Below are 19,090 nucleotides of genomic sequence, written 5' to 3'. Positions count from 1 at the left end.
TATAGTCCAATTATAAATAACACACATTGTAACTCACATAATTAAAATCATGTAAGATGGATAAATGTTCCTAAAATTAGAGAAAATGTGATTCAGGTTGGACCTCTGTGTGTGTCATGGGTAAGAGTGATCAGTTAAAATTAGTCATCTTCATTAAAAATGAAATAATCAGATTTCAGTTCTGTTTTTTTAAATTCCCCATTGAAAATAAAAGATGCAATCCCATTGGTTGTTACAGGAAGCTACTTCGCTTGTCCTTTACAGTTTTAATAAAGGGTTAATAAAGAGAAAATCAGTTTTAAGAATGAGGATATAAGCAAAAGTAAAATATGATCCAACTAGAAAACTCAGCGCGGGAATATGTTTGCTATGTTCACAACAATCACATGTTTATTTTATTTCTTTGCAACGCTTCAGAGAAGAGCAACAGAATCGATTGATCAGGTGAAACATCTGGCCACCTGCAGAACATTGCGACTTGAGGCAATTCTCTTCTTTTCTTTTAGAAAATGAAATAGTTGTTTAAATTTTACAGAGATTTACAACATAATGCATATCGACTATGTTTTTGCTGAAAATTGTAACCTTTTTCAAGTAGGGACTCAGCATAAGAGATACACCTTGATGATGGCTGCTGGGCTCACATAAAACTGGACTTTATGTGCTAAGTGTCTCAATTTTTACATTTATTTCCTTAGCAGTAAAACATGTTCAAATTCTTATATTCGGTATTTATATTCCTTAGCGTCTCAGAGTGCACTTGTATATTTATTACAGTATATTTAAAGTGTATCTGTCACAAGGTTTTTTTTTACCTCATCTGAGAGCAGCATAATGTAGAGACAGAGACCCTGATTCCAGTGATGTGTCACTTACTGAGCTATTTGCTGTCATTTTGATAACAATGTTTTCTCTGCTACAGATCTGTCAGTTATACAGAGCTTATGAATATGATGGACTATGTGGCAGCATGCCAAGTAGTCCTCTAATGATAATCTACTTCTGATTAAAGGGAACCAAAATATCAGGATTTTCGTATATAAGGTAAAGCCACTGTAGTAGTGGCACTATCAGGCAGATTATCTACATACCATTAGTGGTCAGCTTGGATGTTTAGCGATTCAAAATCAAGAAAGTGAAGTCTAAAAATTCGGCAGCTTTTTGATTGACAGTTGCACAGAGCAGATAATATCCGGGCACGTTATGCACATGATTCCCACCCCACCCCCCCTCCCTCTGCATGTTCCAAAACTAAAAAAAAAAAAAAAAAAATACTGTGTCTTCGCCATATTTTTGTATGCTATCCAGGTACAGTAGGCAGGTACTATATGCCCCCAACCCCCAGCTGCCTATTTGTACCTGGCTGGGAACAAAAAATATAGGGAAGCCATTTTTTTAATTATTTCATGAATTTCATGAAATAGTTAAAAAAAAAATGACGTGGGATTCGCCCAATTTTTGTATTCAGCCAGGTACAATTAGGCAGCTGGGGACTGGAATCTTCAGCGCAGGGTGGCCCAAGCTTTCTGGGCCTCCCCACTGCGAATTGCAGTCTGCAGCCACCCCAGAAAATGGCACTTTCATAGAAGCGCCATCTTCTGGCGCTGTATCCAACTCTTCAGCGGCTCCTCTGCTGTTGTGACCGCGCGCGCTCCCACAGTCACAAGAGAGCAGAGGATGCGAGGGCGCATGCGCCACCCTCTCAGTCAGAAGGATAGAACAGCAGGGGGTAAGGTGGGCTTCAGAAAGATAGCGCCGGAGATAAGCGCTATGTGCAGGCACCAACTCCGACGCCATCTTACTGAAAAGAAAAATTAGCATACAGCCAGAGAGAAGGAGGAACAGGTGGCGGGGCGGGGTGGGGGTCCGGGGGGGCGGGAATCATGTGCATAACCTGCCCAGATATTATCTGCTCTGTGCAACTGTCAATCAAAAAGCTGCCAAATTTTTAAACTTTACTTTCTTGGATTTGAATGGCTAAACATCCGAGCTGACCACTAATGGAATGTAGATAATGACACGCCTGCCCCAGGGGGGCTCAGAACCGGGCCGGACTAGTCCAGGGATGTCAGCGGTGGCGGGGTCCAGTTCCGTGACCCTTGCGGTGTCTTTTGAAATAAATAAAAGGAAACAGTCCACACGAGTGTTGTAGTTTAACTTGTCTTGTTTACTTTGCTGTGGTGGTACTTGAACCTGCTGGTGCCGGTCCCAGGTGTATCCGCTCCCCTTGTACTCTGTGCCAGCTGTGACCTGGGTTGGCTGTCTTCCATGCACACCCGTGGCCTAGAGCTACTTGGGAACCCCTCTGTTTCTGTCTTGGTCCTATTGCAGGCAGCCTCGACTATTTAAGGGGTTCAGTCCCTGGTCCCTCCTTTGCTGCTTGTGCTTCAGACTTTTTGGGTTGGCGATGGACCCTGGAGATCTTCTCGCCCAGCAGAGTTAACAGCTGACCATAAATTGTCCCACTGTCCTAGGTTCTGTACCCCGCCTTGTGCTGAGTCCCGTATGCCTTGGTTCCAAACTTCCACAGGCCCTCCATGTTACCTGGAGACTGCTGCTTCCACAGGTAACCCATGGTGCCTGGAGTCCCGTTTCGTACTCCACAGTTCTCACTCCTTTTACAGCTCTCCGTTCTCACTGCAGGTCTTTTCAGTACTTATCACTTTCTATTACTCCTCTCCTTCACTTCTCCTCACTCTCTTCTGACAGACTCTCCTGACAGAGACTGCTTCCTTCTTTACCTCATTCTGACTGACTTTCTATTGACTGCACACACTTCCTCCTGCCTTTTCCAACTGACCACTGACTCCTCCCCCTCGCTGGGTCTCTTCCTACAGGCTGGGTAGTACTATCCAATCAGTGCCCTCCCCTTTACCTGTTACTAGGCAGTCTCCCAGGTTGGTGTTGGGGTTGTGTGTGTGGCCTGAAGGTGCTGGTGTGTTTACTCTGGCACTGATATTCCGGGGTTTGGATATCCACTTGTTACATTTGTGGCACCTGGTACCTCAGGGGTGATACAATAATCTGCCTGATAGTGCCAGGCTTTACCTTATAAACGAAAAGCTTGATTTTTTGTTTCCCTTTAAACAGTGATTTTATCAAAACTACATTAAGAAGCCCAGTAAGTGAAACATCGCTGGAGTCAGGATCTCTGCCCCTACATTATGCTGCTCTCAGATTAGGTGTTAAAAACTTGGTGACAGATTCCTTTTAATGTTCAATATTTCACCTGTTCACATTTGTCTGTTAGAAAGTGCCATCAGTTTTCTCATTTTACATCATATAGAACACACTGAGACAGCTATATATAATATATCAGACACTGCGACACTGCTGTGTATACATCATGCAGGATATACTGAGACTGCTGTATAGATAACATGGAATATATTGACATTGGTGTATATCTCGCATTAGATAAACCAAGACTGCTGTATATATTACAATATGATACATCTAGACTGCTGTATACACTATATGGGATACACCAAAAAGGCAACTTCTATATCGTGTATGGTTTATTGTGGTCGCATGGACAGATTCTCCAGTCTCTGTTTGGCAACTCTGCAGCTCAATCAGGGTTACCTTTGGTCTCTATGTTACCTATCTGATTTATGTCCTCCTTGGTGTTTGGTTGGTGGGGCCTCTTGATGGTGTTGCAGCCTCTCTGGCCTTTCAGAAAAGGTGTGTATATACTGACAGACTCTGGGACACTAAATGGGGCTTTACACGCTACGACATCACTAATGCGAACTCGTTGGGGACACGGAATTGGTGACGCACATCCGGCCGCATTAGCGATGTCGTTGCGTGTGACACCTATGAGCGATTTTGCATCGTTGCAAAAACGTGCAAAATCGCTCATCGGTGACATGGGGGTCCATTCTCAAAAATCGTTACTGCAGCAGTAACGAGGTTGTTCCTCGTTGCTGCGGCAGCACACATCGCTCCGTGTGACACCGCAGGAACGAGGAACCTCTCCTTACCTGCCTCCCGGCTGCTATGCGGAAGGAAGGAGGTGGGCGGGATGTTCGTCCCGCTCATCTCCTCCCCTCCGCTTCTATTGGGAGGCGGTTCAGTGACGCAGCTGTGACGTCGCTGTGACGCTAACGTACCGCCCCCTTAGAAAGGAGGCGGTTCGCCGGTCACAGCGACGTCGCCGGACAGGTAAGTAGTGTGATGGGTCTGGGCGATGTTGTGCGGCACGGGCAGCTATTTGCCCGTGTCGCACAACAGATGGGGGCGGGTACCCACGCTAGCGATATCGGTACCGATATCGCAGCTTGTAAAGCGGCCTTTAGGCTCTGTGCCCACGTGTGCGTATTGCATGCTGCACCGCAGCGTAACTGCATGCGTCCTGCATCCCCTGCACAATCTATGAAGATTGTGCATAATCCATGCCCACGTGGCATTTTAGAACGCAGTGATTTGCATGCTGGCAAATCGCTGTGTTCTAAACAGCAACATGTCACTTCTTTCGTGCGTTTTGCATGCTGTCTCCATTCTGTCTATAGGGAGAGGCAGCATCCAGAGCGCACAAATTCTGCAGTCACCAAAGTTTCAGAACGGAGCTTTTCAGCTGCGCTCTGAAGCGGACATGCAGTGACTTTATGCTGCGGTGCAGAACGCACTCACGTGGGAACATAGCCTTAGATTGCACACAGGGGGGCTTCCTTTCACTAAGCATGTGACTTATGAAGGTAGTTGTACCATAATTTTTAGGTGCTTCACAGCAAAAGAGCAATTTATATTTATTTTATCCCATAAATTAAATTTTTACCAATATTTTTCTCACTTCACTTCCCCAACTTAGACTATTTAGTGCTGATGCATCACACACAAATCAGATTACAAAAAATAATGTTCCGGGGAGCTGTGTGAGGAGAACACTGCTCTGAGGTCTGCTACAAGCCAATGTCGGGCTGCCCTAAATTAACACTAAATAGTTTAGAATGAATCCAATGACAGTATACAATAGCCAAAAATGTTTTATTAATCACAACTAAAATACATCAGAATAAATATCACATATGTTTGAAAACGGTAGGCTGCCATTAATGCTACATTATAGAATAAAACATTTAGCCAAAGGTAGATGATAATAAATATCTATATGTTAGGGTAAAATTCATGTCCCCATATTAAATAAGTTACCCAAGTATATATAAATTATAAATAAGACACTTACATGTGAGGTGTAAATAGTGGTTACAGCATCTGCCACCCAACACATTTCGTTGATCTTCCTCAGGAGACCCTTCTCCATAATATATATATAGTGGATAACTATTTTGATATGGGGACAAGGATTTTACCCTTATATATTATAGATATTTATTATTCTCTACCTTTGGACAAATGTTTTACTCTATTATGTGTCATTAGTGTCCCGATAATATTCGGCAGCCTACTGTTTTTAAAGATGTGTGATATTTATTCTAATGTATTTTAGTTTTAATTAATAATACTTTTTTGGTTATTATATTCTCTCATTTAAAACATTTTTTTCATGTCCAAATCTTCAAAGAATTGTAATATAATTGAGTTTAAGCCTTTAAGTCTCAACTAATGGGGATCTGTGCTGGGATTTATGATGCATAAAGTTCAAGTTGTTATAAGTCAATGAAGGATTCTGCATCATCAGGAGTGAGGAACAGCCGATAAGAGTAATGCTGCCACCTAGTGTGTATTACAGCTGTCAAGCCTCTGACATGTTATGCAGAAGTGTGGACTAAAACAACATAAAGATTAAGAACGGGGTTCTGTACACGAGCCGTAATGAGGTATGTGCAGGAATAAGATGCGCAGAATTCATTAGGAGGTGTACACCACTTAAGGAATTAGGTACTTCTTATCTGTTGTGTGCTCCTCTATACCACTCACCAGAAATGTTACTTTGGCTGGAATAACATTTCTGGTGCCACCACTATTGATGACTTGGATGGGTGGACAGAGCCATTGCCCATCCACCACAAGTCCTCTCCATCTCCATGGCTCATCCACCACAGCTCCTCTCCATCTCCATGGCTCATCCACCACAGCTCCTCTCCATCTCCATGGACCATCCACCACAGCTCCTCTCCATCTCCATGGCCCATCCACCACAGCTCCTCTCTATCTCCATGGCCCATCCACCACAGCTCCTCTCCATCTCCATGGACCATCCACCACAAGACCTCTCCATCTCCATGGCCCATCCACCACAGCTCCTCTCCATCTCCATGGCTCATCCACCACAGCTCCTCTCCATCTCCATGGACCATCCACCACAGCTCCTCTCCATCTCCATGGCCCATCCACCACAGCTCCCCTCTATCTCCATGGCCCATCCACCACAGCTCCTCTCCATCTCCATGGCTCATCCACCACAGCTCCTCTCCATCTCTGTCCATTTTGGCGGAACTGACCGAAACTGGTGTGAAAACGCCAAAAGACGTAGTATTTTCAAAGTGTTTTAAGCCAGAAAGCATAGACAATTTGATGAATCGAGGCCAAAGTGTGTTTTGCCATTTTTGTTTAAAGGAAAGAAAGTTATATGGTCTTGAAAGGGGAACCCTCATGCACAATCCTACAGCTTAAAAACATTTTCTAGCAGAATTGACCCAGTTCACAGAGTGGCACTAGTCTGATTTAGGACAATACCTTTGGCCTCTGTGCTGCCTCTGATTAATACCCTTCTTGCCCGGGCTGAGAGTTTTGTTGGGCGTCCTTCTCTTGGCAGGTTTGTTGTTCCTCCATGCACTTTCCATTTGATGATAATAGATTTGATGGTGCTCCAGGGGATCATCAGAGATTGTCATTTTCTTCTAAAACCCAACCCTGACTTGTACTTCTCAACAACTTAGTCTCTGACTTGTTTGGAGATCTCCTTGGTCTTCCTCGATTAGAATAAAAGATTTTGTAATTCTTTCCTATAGGCAAGAATATTGTAGATGTGCCGAAAATGTGACTCATCATTCTTGCACTTACTTTGAAAATTAAAATTTTTGAAATACGCCAAAGAAATTTCAACCTTGAACATATGGAATTATTCTGTTCACCAAGATATGCAATTCTAACACTCAGAATGAGATGATAGCAAAATATACCCTGATACTTGTATGATCAGTGTGAACTGCACACCAGTGTTCCTAAGTCAGTAGCCACATTGGGTAGGTGGATCCCTAGGTAGAGGCAGATAATATTGAACACTGGTGGCTCCAGAGCGATCATACCATTACTGAGACTAGTTACTAGACTCCATACCATATCACATTTATAACTAGAAGGAAAGTCGCATCCATCAATGTTATCTTTATAAGGCTGAACGAAGCAATCTGATGGTTTTTCGTCTCCATACTTATTATTGTATATTGCGGTAAAGTATAACAATATATTGGAAGATAGCTGCACATTTCATCCTGCATCATGCTCAGAAGAAAGTCAGGTGTTTCTGTTCAGTCCTCTTAGATACATGATATCCCAGTATCTGTTCCTCTCAGCCTGAAGGTGATGACTGTTAAGTTCCATTAATGGTTAATGCAGATCCCACCAGTGTTCTGCCCCACTATGCACACTATGGTCTTCACGCAGTCACAAGCCGCACACGTGGAGGGCATGCTGTGGGCATTAACCCCTCCTGTGCCCTGCCTCTTCTGCTTAGCCTGCCCCTCTCCATTAATAACTTACTAGGAGTAGTATTTCTCATGTAGGATGATGAAACTTCTGAAAAGGAGGGGGATGTAATGAGGGAAAGGGGTGTGCTCTCTCTATACATTTCCAGCCTATTTTACAGCAGGATTATGGTGTCTGTTTAAGTATAAATAAGAGAGTTGGCATAGCAGAAAGATGCCGCACACAAAGGCACCGTCCTCTCACTGCCCAGGATGGCACAGTCACTCAAGCTGGTCAATAGGACTTCATTATTCAGAAACCTCACCGAGGTAGTGGCTGAGTCCATGTTTAAAAATCCAGAGAAAATCATCAAAAGACACAAGTCCTTAGCAGATGTGCCTGGACCCTCTGCTGCCAGCTTCTTAACTGATATATTCTTCAAGAGGGGGCTATCTCGGCTGCATGAGCTACAGGTAGGTTCTTTTCATATATACTGTATATAGACTGGGGGATTCATACTTTTTTTTGGAGGAGTATTGACCATTAGTAATCAAATGTATGCCAGAGCATAAGACTAATGCTGGAAGCTGGAAACTCTAGGAAACTAATGCTAAAAGTATTATTGTAATTTCAGCCCTGTAGTGTAATAAATATATTATATATTTCTATGTGTCGTCCCACTCCCAAAAAAAAAATATTTTGTATCTACGGGATAGAGATTAACTTGCTGCTCGTTGGGGGTCTGCCTTCTCCTAGGACCTGTTGCAATCCTGACATCAGGATTCTGGAATCCCAAGAATAGGGCTTTGTAGTCCCATCTTGAATTCTGTAGCGATGCACTGTACTGACGTAAATGGCTTTTTCCGACAGTCTCATAGACAACGAATGAGGTGGAGGTCGAACATTCACACTTCAGCTCCATTCAGGACGATGCTGCTGAGCTCCAATCTCAGGTTCTAGACTCCTGATTAGGTTTCATTTTCCCGGGCGTATAAATCGGATGAGTGGCATATGATGAAAAATCGCATTCCACTCAGACCAAAGTTATTCTATGGGGCTATCCAATCTGTGATTTTTTTATTCCTCAGGCTGAGTTGGACTGAGGAAAATATTGCAGTATGCTGCAATTATCAGTGAGTCTCGCATGACTCCCATACAAGTCTATAGGTGTGAGTGAAATATTGGGCTGCACTGATGACATCCGAGTGCAGTCTGATACATAGAGACAAGCAATGGAGAAGATGGAGAAAGTAATCTCTTCTTCTTCTTCTTCTCACCTGTGCGCCTATCACAAGATCGGAACACAGTGAATGACATTGACTCGGATCATAGAGCAGCAGAGGGTCATTAGCCTCTCACATCTGATGCCCTTACAATGGATGCCATTGTGCCCCCGGCATTACAGGATCGCTGAGGGTCGCAGTGCTCAGACCCCAGCAAGCAAGTAACTCCCCATTCCATGCATAGGTGATAACTTTTAATTTAGCAATTGTCCATTAATTGTTCCACATTAGTTATATATTGTTTGGCATATTGCTTTTTCTTTTAGTTGATCATGTATGTAGTGTATTCAGTTGTATGTATGCAACAGATGCCAGTGTGATGCCCACTGTTCCCATTGTACACGTGACTGTTATTGGCATCTTTTTTTGTTGGAATATATTCTCAAAACTTTTTGGGGACATGTCCTACATCATTTACATATAGATGCGTCTTTTCAGTAGTGTCCACTATACTATGCTGTGTACGGCAGACTTAGGGCTATACTATGGGCTGTACACATGCTATACTATGCTGTTTATGGCAGATTTAGGGCTATACTATGCTTTGTATGGCAGATTTAGTGCTATACTTTTAGTGTATGGCAGACTTAGGGCTATACTATTAGTGTATGGTAGATTTAGGGCTACACTGTGCTGTACATGGCAGAGGGCTATACTATGCTGTATATGGCAGATATAGGGCTATACTGTATATGGCAGATATAGGGCTATACTATGCTGTTGTACACGGCAGACTTAGGGCTATACTATGCTGTGTATCGCAGATTTAGGGTTATACTATGCTGTATATGGCAGACTTAGGGCTACACTATGGGATGTACACATGCTATACTATCAGTGTATAGCAAACTTAGGGTTATACTATCAGTGTATAGCAGATTTAGGGCTATACTGTGCTGTGTATGGCAGATTTAGGGTTATAATACTATGCTGTATATGGCAGACTTAGGGCTACACTATGGGATGTACACATGCTATACTATCAGTGTATAGCAAACTTAGGGTTATACTATCAGTGTATAGCAGATTTAGGGCTATACTATTAGTGTATGGCAGATTTAGGGCTACACTATGCTGTGTATGGCAGATTTAGGACTACCCTACGGGCTGCACACATGCTATACTATCAGTGAATAGTAGATTTAGGGCTATACTATGGGCTTTACGCGTTATACTGTCAGTCTATAGCAGATTTAAGGATATACTATCAGTGTATAGGAGATTAAGGGCTATACTATGCTATATAGAGCAGATTTAGGGCTATACTATACTGTATAGAGCACATTTAGGGCTATACTATTCTGTGTATGGCAGATTTAGGGCTATACTATTCTGTGTATGGCAGATTAAGGGCTACACTATGGGCTCTACACATGCTATACTATCAGTGTATAGCTGATTTAGGGCTATACTATGGACTGCACAAGTTATACTGTCAGTCTATAGCAGATTTATGGATATATTATCAGTGTATAGGAGATTTAAGGCTATACTATGCTGTATAGAGTAGATTTAGGGCTATACTATGCGCTGTGCACATGTTATACTGTCAGTGTATAGCAGAATTAGGGCATGCTGAGGTTGTAGCCCTACAACAAGCTGTGTGTTATCTTTATCACATCATCCTTGCTATATATTGTGATTCAGTATGAATATGGTGGATGAATCATTGGCTGCGTGACCAAGATGTTCCTAATTTCCCAGATGTATCAGGTGTAGGATGTGTACTTCATTGTATGGTAGAGCGACATCTTTGAGTACATTACTCACCAGCTTAATAACTGTGACCCAGGACTAGGACAAGGCAGCTCTACAGTGTGTCAGTCAGTCTTGAGTCATTTCTGTTTCCTCTCTTACAAATTGTCTTTTTACATAATCATGAGAATACTATTTGTAATATTTGTAACCTGGACTCATTGAGGGTTCCGTTGTGTGATGAGGCAATAGTGTTCAGCACCATTGTGAGTGGACAAGGCTTCCCGTGCCATAGTGCCTGTAATCCAGCTGTCACTGAAGGCTACTTCCCCACTAAAGCATGTGTTACAATACATATGTTCATCTCCCACATTTTACACATTTTATTAGTGTACACAAAATTTGGTAACTGTGAAAACATATTGCTTTACTTACCTTACACTGTTCATGAACTATAACCTGTGTTATACCCCAGAGCTGCATTCACAATTCTGCTAGTTGTTGGAAACTGTAGACAAGCTTATCGACAGGCACTTATGTAAGATACTATTATAATGGAGTGTGAAATTCATTTTTATAATCTACATTAAATATGGTCCACAAACATATTGAGCCAGTACGAAATACTGTGTCATTCCTGTGATAAATCTTGGAAAATTGTGAGCACAATTGTGAATGCAGCTCTGGAGTTGAATACAAGCTACAATAGAAGTCTGGATCGGTATAATATAAGTCAGATTTACAACAGTCCTGGTGTGGGCTGCGATGTCAGGACCTGAACCCAGCCTCATTTATAGACCATAAAATTGTGTTTGGCTTTCTTAATACTAGCATTATATCAGTAATATAATCTTATAATTCTGTTACTGCAGTAATCAGACATCGACTTTATAGACGCTCAGTGATTAGCTTTGTTGTACTGCAGCACTGTGGACGGTTCACATCCAACCTGAGTCATGGAGTTAAGGGTACTTTACACGCTGTGACATCGCTAGCGATTGCTAGTGATGTCGAACGTGATAGCACCCGCCCCCGTCGTATGTGCAACATTTGGTGCTTGCTGCCATAGCGAACATTATCGCTACGGCAGCGTCACACGCACATACCTTGTCAGCGACGTCACTGTGACCACCGAATAATCCCTCCCTCAAGGGGGAGGTGCGTTCGGGGTCATAGCGACATCACTGCGGCGTCACTGAGCGGCCGGCCAATAGAAGCGTAGGGGCGGAGATGAGCGGGACGTAACATCCCGCCCACCTCCTTCCTTCCGCATTGCCGGTGGACGCAGGTAAGGAGATGTTCGTCGTTCCTGCGGTGTCACACATAGCGATGTGTGATGCCGCAGGAACGACGAACAACATCGTACCTGTGGCAGTAGCGATATTAAGGAAATGAACGACGTGTCATTAGAGCAACGATTTTTCACGTTTTTGTGCTCGTTGATCGTCGCTCATTTGTGTCACACACTGTGGCGCTGGATGTGCGTCACTAACGACGTGACCCCGACGATATATTGGTAGTGATGTTGCAGCGTGTAAAGCACCCTTTACTCCATGGGGGTAACTCCATGGTTGACCATTCTGACGTGTTACGCTTGTGTACTTTCCTACTAAACACCACAAGCATACATTTTAGAAATCTGCTATCTACACAATATACACTGCTTTGAATTTTGAGTTTTTAATGTATATTACTGTGATCGAGAACTATATAAATTTATGGCTTGATAACATACCCTAGCAACGTTTTACTGCTTTCTTCCATCAGTTACAAGGAAAAGCCAAGTATGGGCCAGTATGGAAGGCAAGCTTTGGTCCCATCCTAACTGTGCATGTAGCTGACCCAACGTTAATTGAACAAGTTTTACGACAAGAAGGAAAACATCCTATCCGTTCAGATCTTTCATCGTGGAAAGACTACAGACAGTACAGGGGGCATTCATATGGACTACTCACAGCGTATGTATCCAGAGAAATCCTCTGAATAATGCCAGAGGTAGTGGGATGTGTAGTTTCTAATTTTCTGAAGTGTTAGCTATCCATTTTGAGATAACTAGAGTACCAAAAATGTAAATCTGCTATTTTTAATTAAATTTGGTACCTTAAAGGGAATTTTTGTTTTATGCAAAACAATTTCTTTTAGACGGGTCTCCTTCTGAAACGCTAATCACACAGTGATTTGTTCCTAGAACCCCCAAATATCAGCTGTAATTTTTGAGGGAACCCAAATATTTGCAAACTCTCTTTAATTTAAAGGGGTTATCCACTACTAGGACAACCCCTTCTGATTCTACTTGTTTCCCCCAGGTAAAATAATAAAACCTATACTCACAAGCCATACCAGAGCCATTCCAGCTGAATGTGCCAGGATTCACGGGAGGTTGTGAAGTCACGTGAGCCCGCAACCAGTCAGCACAGACTTCTGTCTCCCTAACTTCGGACCAAACGAGCAATGAACAGGAAGTGAGCACAGCCATTGCACTCACTTCCTGTTGATTAACTCATTTGGTCCGAAGGCGGGTAGTAAACAAACCCTTTAAGTAATAAATGAGAGTCCAGAATGAAGAGCCACCATCTATTAAAAACAGGCTATATTAAAATATCATGATGATGTGGATTGTAGAATATCATTATCCATATACTTTATATATACTTATGTGTTGTATACCTATGCCATATATTTTTATTACATTTGCCTATATCATCCCTGCAGTGAGGGCGAGGAATGGCAGCAGTTTCGGAGTATTTTGGGGAAGCACATGTTGAAGCCTAAAGAGGTGGAAGCTTACACCGATGTTCTGAATGACGTAGTTGGGGACTTAATAAAGAAAATTAAACACCAGAGAAGTCAAAATGCACAACATGTTGTCAAAGACATCTCAAGCGAATTCTACCGGTTTGGATTAGAAGGTAAAATTGAGATCTTACCTATTAATGTCAAGATCAATACATTTGATTTTCCACTTTGCAGAATAATTAAATTGCTGCACCGCCAATAATTATGATGTTCATCATTTTATCTTTCTCTAGGTATCTCTTCTGTTCTTTTTGAATCACGAATTGGCTGTTTGGAGACTACAGTCCCTAAAGAAACAGAGAAGTTTATTCAATCTATCAACACTATGTTTGTGATGACCCTTCTTACTATGGCTATGCCCAAATTTTTGCACAAAATTTTCCGAAAGCCCTGGCAGAAGTTCTGTGAATCCTGGGATTACATGTTTGCTTTCGGTAAGGATTGTTTTCCATCGTATATGCTTAACAGTGATTGATATATAGATGTAGCAAAGGATATCAAGACTCATGAAACTCCATCTTTATAACTTGTCACAGAAGGTTATCTCACATATAAGGTTTAGGATAACATTGTACAAGTCATTGACCGATGTCAAGCTAGGTGCCAACCCCTTTTTTCTGCAGTAATACACTAGTATTGTCTAATCCGAGTCACCAGGGTTGTCTAATCTGAGTCACAGTAACCTTTGTTAGGTCTGTACCTAATAAATCAATTTCACCCTTAGCTATTCTAAAAAAAAAATAGACAATATATTGAGAAGTGAAAATTCTCAGCATCTACTGGGCTGTCATTTAGACATTGGATCAAAGTTGGCCAAATCTTTCATTTTTTTGTGAGACCAGCCAATGATCGAATGTGTATGGGGCCTCCTGACTGTTATCGGGCAAGGAAAGAAGAATTTGGTAATATTTGAGTTTCTAAAAGAAGCTTTTTTATTGCCTTCATTGAAATAAGAGGGGCGTAATTTAACTTGGAGGTCAGAAGTGATGTCTGACCTCCTTTAGCTACTGAGTGGACATCCATCTAGGGAATTTCACCGTAACATCATATCTGCATATGGGGCAGAATTCCAGCTCTTTGATCTACATAATGGAATATGGATTTTATGTTTGAGCGTACATTTTAGTCTCAAGCTGATGTAAACTAATTACAGCCATGTTGTGTCTTCTCACCTGCGAGGTGAAAACAATTTCCTCTTTTGGGTCCGGAAGGCCACAAATCGCTTAAGATGTTATTCTGGCTGCAGATGTAATTTTTTGATCCTGTATAATTTCAGCTAAAGGTCATATTGACCAGAGAATGGCGGATGTAGCTGAGAAACTGTCCCGAGGGGAGAAAGTTGAAGGAAAGTACTTGACTTATTATCTGGCTCAGGAGAAAATCCCCATGAAATCAGTGTACGGCAATGTGACGGAGCTGCTTCTGGCCGGAGTAGATACGGTAAGCCGGTATGATAAGCTGGATAGGTGGTTTATTGAATAGCAAATAAAGGAGTGATGCGAGTGCAGGAGAAACATACATTGACAGTGGTTGACTACTGATCTATTGCTTTACTTCTATAATGACTATTATACCATATAACTCATTTATATTTTATACATTGCATTGTTGTTTAAGTTATTTTGTTGTTGTTGTCAGATTTCCAGCACTCTTTCCTGGAGCCTCTACGAATTATCGCGACATCCAAAAATTCAGGCCTCTCTGCACCAAGAGATACAGAATGTTCTTCAAGGCCGTGCTATTGCTACAGCAGCTGATGTTGCCAAGATGCCGCTAATGAAAGCCGTTGTGAAAGAGGTGCTAAGGTAAAATGACAAATCAGTGTATGTTATGTATCTGCCATCCTAGGCTATTCTTTGTATTGGTTTTGCCCATTTTTTTACCCCTGAATTAAACATTCTTGCAAATATTAAGCAGAAAAAAATGACTTCACTCTAAATATATATTCTTAAAATCTCTTCTAGACTGTATCCAGTTATTCCTGGCAATGCCCGTGTTATATCAGACAGGGATATCCAAGTAGGAGAGTACATCATACCAAAGAAGGTGAGTTCCTCCCTGTATCCGTTTTACTACATTTCTTATACATCAGCGTTCCCCAACTCCAGTTCTCAAGACCCATCAATAGTGCATGTTTTCCGGATTACCTTAATATTGCATAGGTGATAATTTCAAGGAAATCCTGAAAACATGCACTAATAGTGGGTCTTGACGACTGGAGTTGGGGAACCCTGTTCTACATACATCAAATTGGGGTTTACTGTGATATGGCACTGACAGAAACGTGTATCTTTTAGACACTCATTACACTCTGCCACTATGCCACATCGAGAGATGAAAAGTATTTCTCCAACCCTGACGAGTTCCATCCCGAGCGATGGCTGAAGAAAGATGAGTCTCATCACCCATATGCCTCTATTCCCTTTGGTTTTGGCAAAAGGAGCTGCATTGGGAGGCGCATCGCTGAACTAGAGGTCTACCTCGCTCTTTCAAGGGTAGGTAGAAATACTGTAATGTTTCCATTATGAAATCATATGTACACTATGTGCCCATCTACTTAATGTTAATTAGAATCAGTGTGTCATGAAGTGATATAAATCCTATGTATTAGTGGATAAAATGTCTACATCATAAATATAGATAGTGTTAGCGAAATTCACTCCTTCTATGCCCTTGGAACTCCAAATTAATAACATTTCTTTTACATGCACTTGGAGAAATCAATACAGCACAGCCAAGTATGGTGTACTGAGAGTTTCTGTTTTATTAAATCATGTGACCAGTTTATATAGTATCCCAAACAAAGAAATTACCATGCACCAATAAGAGCAGCAGGGGTGTGTACAAAAATGTGAAACTTCTCCGCCCATCAATATTAGCTGAACTTTATGACATTATTAAGTTATAAGAGAAGATGGTTTCTATAGAATACAAAATGGCTTGTATTCTCTCACAATAGTCCCCATGAGAAGCCCTTCATAATACCAATATGTTACCACTGGCTGGCCTGTGTGAAGCCGCCTCTGCAGGTCTTATTGGTTGCCTGTAGCAGTTACCAAGGATTCCCACACAAGTCTAATGCGGGCTTCACACGGTACAATCTATCGTGCGATTGCACGAGCGATCGTACCCGCCCCCGTTGTTTGTGCGTCACGGGCAATTAGTTGCCCATGGCGCACAAAGTCGTTAAACCTCCGTCACACGCACTTACCTGCTGAGCGACCTGGCTGTGGGCGGCGAACATCCACTTCCTGAAGGGAGAGGGACGTTCGGCGTCACAGCGACGTCACACAGCGGCCGGCCAATAGAAGCGGAGGGGCAGGGGTGTCACACGGAGCGATGTGTGCTGCCCCGGGTACGATGAACAACCGGCGCCATTAAAAATAAACAATTTATTAAAAATAAGAGACGAGTACACGACTCACGATTTGGGAGTGATTCTGCGTCGCTCGGAGGTGTCACACGAGACGACGTCACAAGCGATTCCGGATGTGCGTCACGAAAACCGTGACCCTGACGATGCATCGCACGATAGCTCGTCTCGTTTGACGCCTGCATAAATGTTGAATTGTACCCATTATCAAACCGAAAACTGTCCATAGACATTCATTTTTGTTGGGGCATCAAATTCTCATTGAAGGATCATCCTCTTTGTCTAGTACATAGACATACAATGGGCATCATGTAATGCTCGTATCCCCATGTAGATATTGGTATGTTAAGCACTTTTACAAATGTCTATCGCAAATCAGCTATTCACTGTGGTTATCTTATTTTAAGGGAATCTGTGAAGCACAAAGGATAGCCTCTTCAGATACCACTACATCTACAGATTAAAGGGATTGTCCATGAAACACTAGTATCACCTATTAATAGGACAAGTGATAACTTAGTTATTGGTGCGTGTCCTACTGCTAGGATCATTACAATAGGGAATTTTTATCCTGTTGGGGAACATTTATAAGGCATTACAAAATGAGCTGCAGGTTGGCCGTTCTGCCAATCGGTGCCGGTCCCAGTGGTCAGTCCACCACCGATCTGCAAGTTAATTTGTGGATATATGATAACTTTGCACTGGACAACCCCTTTCAGTCATTTTTTTTGCTCAGTCTAAATGCCTCCTACTCTCTTTTCCAGATTCTTACCCACTTTGAAGTAAAACCTGAGAATCCAGAATGTTTGGTGAAACCTATGACGAGAACACTTCTAGTTCCAGACAAAGAAATCAACTTACAATTTCTGGAAAGATAATTTCATGTGTCCCGTCATCATTCATGTGTTGCAGTTCTTAGAGAAATTGGGATTTCATACTTTTGTAAAAATTTTCAAGAAAGTTTGCAGTTTTCCAAGTTTAATGGTCATCATGTGTTCCTATTAATAGTGTAATAGAAATACATATGGACTTCTTGTTAGTGGCCATAACAAAGCAATGATCTTAGTGATGTGTGAGCAGCTTAGGATATCTTGGCTCGCTATATCTGTTGATATAAAACATTCCACACTGCCTGTAATTCAGCTTTTGTAAATCAGATTTTATAGAAAATGGTTTGTACATACGTAACTTTAACATTTATTATATATTTATTTATCTGTTTATAGACGTTAATATAATGTCAGTGTGTTAAGCTCAGTTCTATATGTTTTGTACATATTTTTCATAAATATACAGTAATTTCTAGTCAGTTTTTTAAAAAAAATATTTTTATATATTTATTATGTAACATAAAAATAAATATTTCTTTTATATATTGGACTTTTGTGCTTGTTACTGTGCCCGTGGAGGCTGGGGGGAAAGATTTTTAAACACTTGAAGGGAACTTTAACACAAACTTGATATTTACTGACATTCAGCAGAAGAATCCAACACTTTTGCAAAAATCTAAGAGTTTTACAAGGTTTTACTTAGGCTACTTTCACACATCAGTTTTTTGCATCAGGCACAATTCGGTCTGTGCCTGATGCAACGGATCCGGCGCAGAATATGCAAAAATGGATGCGCCGGATCCTTTTTTATAATGGATCCGGTATACCGCCGAAAAACGGATCCGGCGCATCCGATTTTGCATCCATTTTGTCCGTTTTTTTGCAGGATACTTTTTTTTCAAAAAATTGAAGCATGCTCAGTTTCAAAAAACGGATCCGGTGGCCGCATCTGTTTTTTGCCGAATTATGCCGGATCCGGCATCCATAGGCTTCCATTGTAAATCAAGCCATATCGCGTCGGATCCGGCGCGATGCAGTTTTTGTCAGAGACAAAAAAACCTTACAAGAGACGTTCAATCCGGTCGCCACATTAGCCAATAATGCCAGATCCGGCAAAAGCCGGATGCAACACAATGCCATCCAGCACAATCCGTCGCTAATACAAATCAATGGGGATAAAACAGATCCGAAACCGGATCCGTTTTATCCGGATTGTGCCTGTTGGACAAAAACTGATGTGTGAAAGTAGCCTTAGGCCTGTTTCACATGTCAGTGAGCACAGTGATGACAGTTTTTATACGTACCAGAATCAAGGACATACGCAGACCCATTAATATCAATGGGTCTGCGCACACATCAGTGATTTCTCAATGACCGTTTCTCCGTGCGGTGTACACGCGTGTCCGTGATTTCTGCACGGAGACATGTCCGTTTTTTTTCTGGCATCACTGATGTCCCACGGACTACACTATGGTGTGATCTGTAAAACACGTACTAGAAAAACACATACCTTCAAAATA

At 41.9% G+C, this 19,090-nt stretch overlaps 1 protein-coding gene across 1 annotated transcript; it reads left to right on the top strand.

The window, feature by feature from the left end:
* Positions 1-7,829: 7,829 nt before the first annotated feature.
* On the top strand, positions 7,830-17,870 carry CYP27B1 (cytochrome P450 family 27 subfamily B member 1). Its single transcript, XM_075334481.1, has 9 exons — positions 7,830-8,066; positions 12,339-12,529; positions 13,284-13,480; positions 13,601-13,801; positions 14,644-14,807; positions 15,006-15,172; positions 15,332-15,413; positions 15,665-15,862; positions 17,505-17,870. The coding sequence occupies exons 1-9, from the start codon at positions 7,866-7,868 to the stop codon at positions 17,616-17,618; spliced, it is 1,515 nt and encodes a 504-aa protein (XP_075190596.1). The 5' UTR covers positions 7,830-7,865; the 3' UTR covers positions 17,619-17,870.
* Positions 17,871-19,090: the final 1,220 nt, after the last annotated feature.

The sequence above is a fragment of the Anomaloglossus baeobatrachus genome, chromosome 2, assembly GCF_048569485.1.
Source record: "Anomaloglossus baeobatrachus isolate aAnoBae1 chromosome 2, aAnoBae1.hap1, whole genome shotgun sequence".
NCBI classification, from domain to species: Eukaryota; Metazoa; Chordata; class Amphibia; order Anura; family Aromobatidae; genus Anomaloglossus; species Anomaloglossus baeobatrachus.
Note: the sequence above shows the minus strand (reverse complement) of the source record. Positions and strands in the feature narration are given on the sequence as shown.

Bases quoted from the DNA above. Each gene is read 5' to 3' on its own strand.
- CYP27B1 (XM_075334481.1), top strand. From the start codon at position 7,866: ATGGCACAGTCACTCAAGCTGGTCAATAGGACTTCATTATTCAGAAAC. The intron at 12,530-13,283 runs GTATGTATCCAG...TCATCCCTGCAG, and splicing joins TCATATGGACTACTCACAGC to TGAGGGCGAGGAATGGCAGC. The intron at 14,808-15,005 runs GTAAGCCGGTAT...TGTTGTTGTCAG, and splicing joins TTCTGGCCGGAGTAGATACG to ATTTCCAGCACTCTTTCCTG.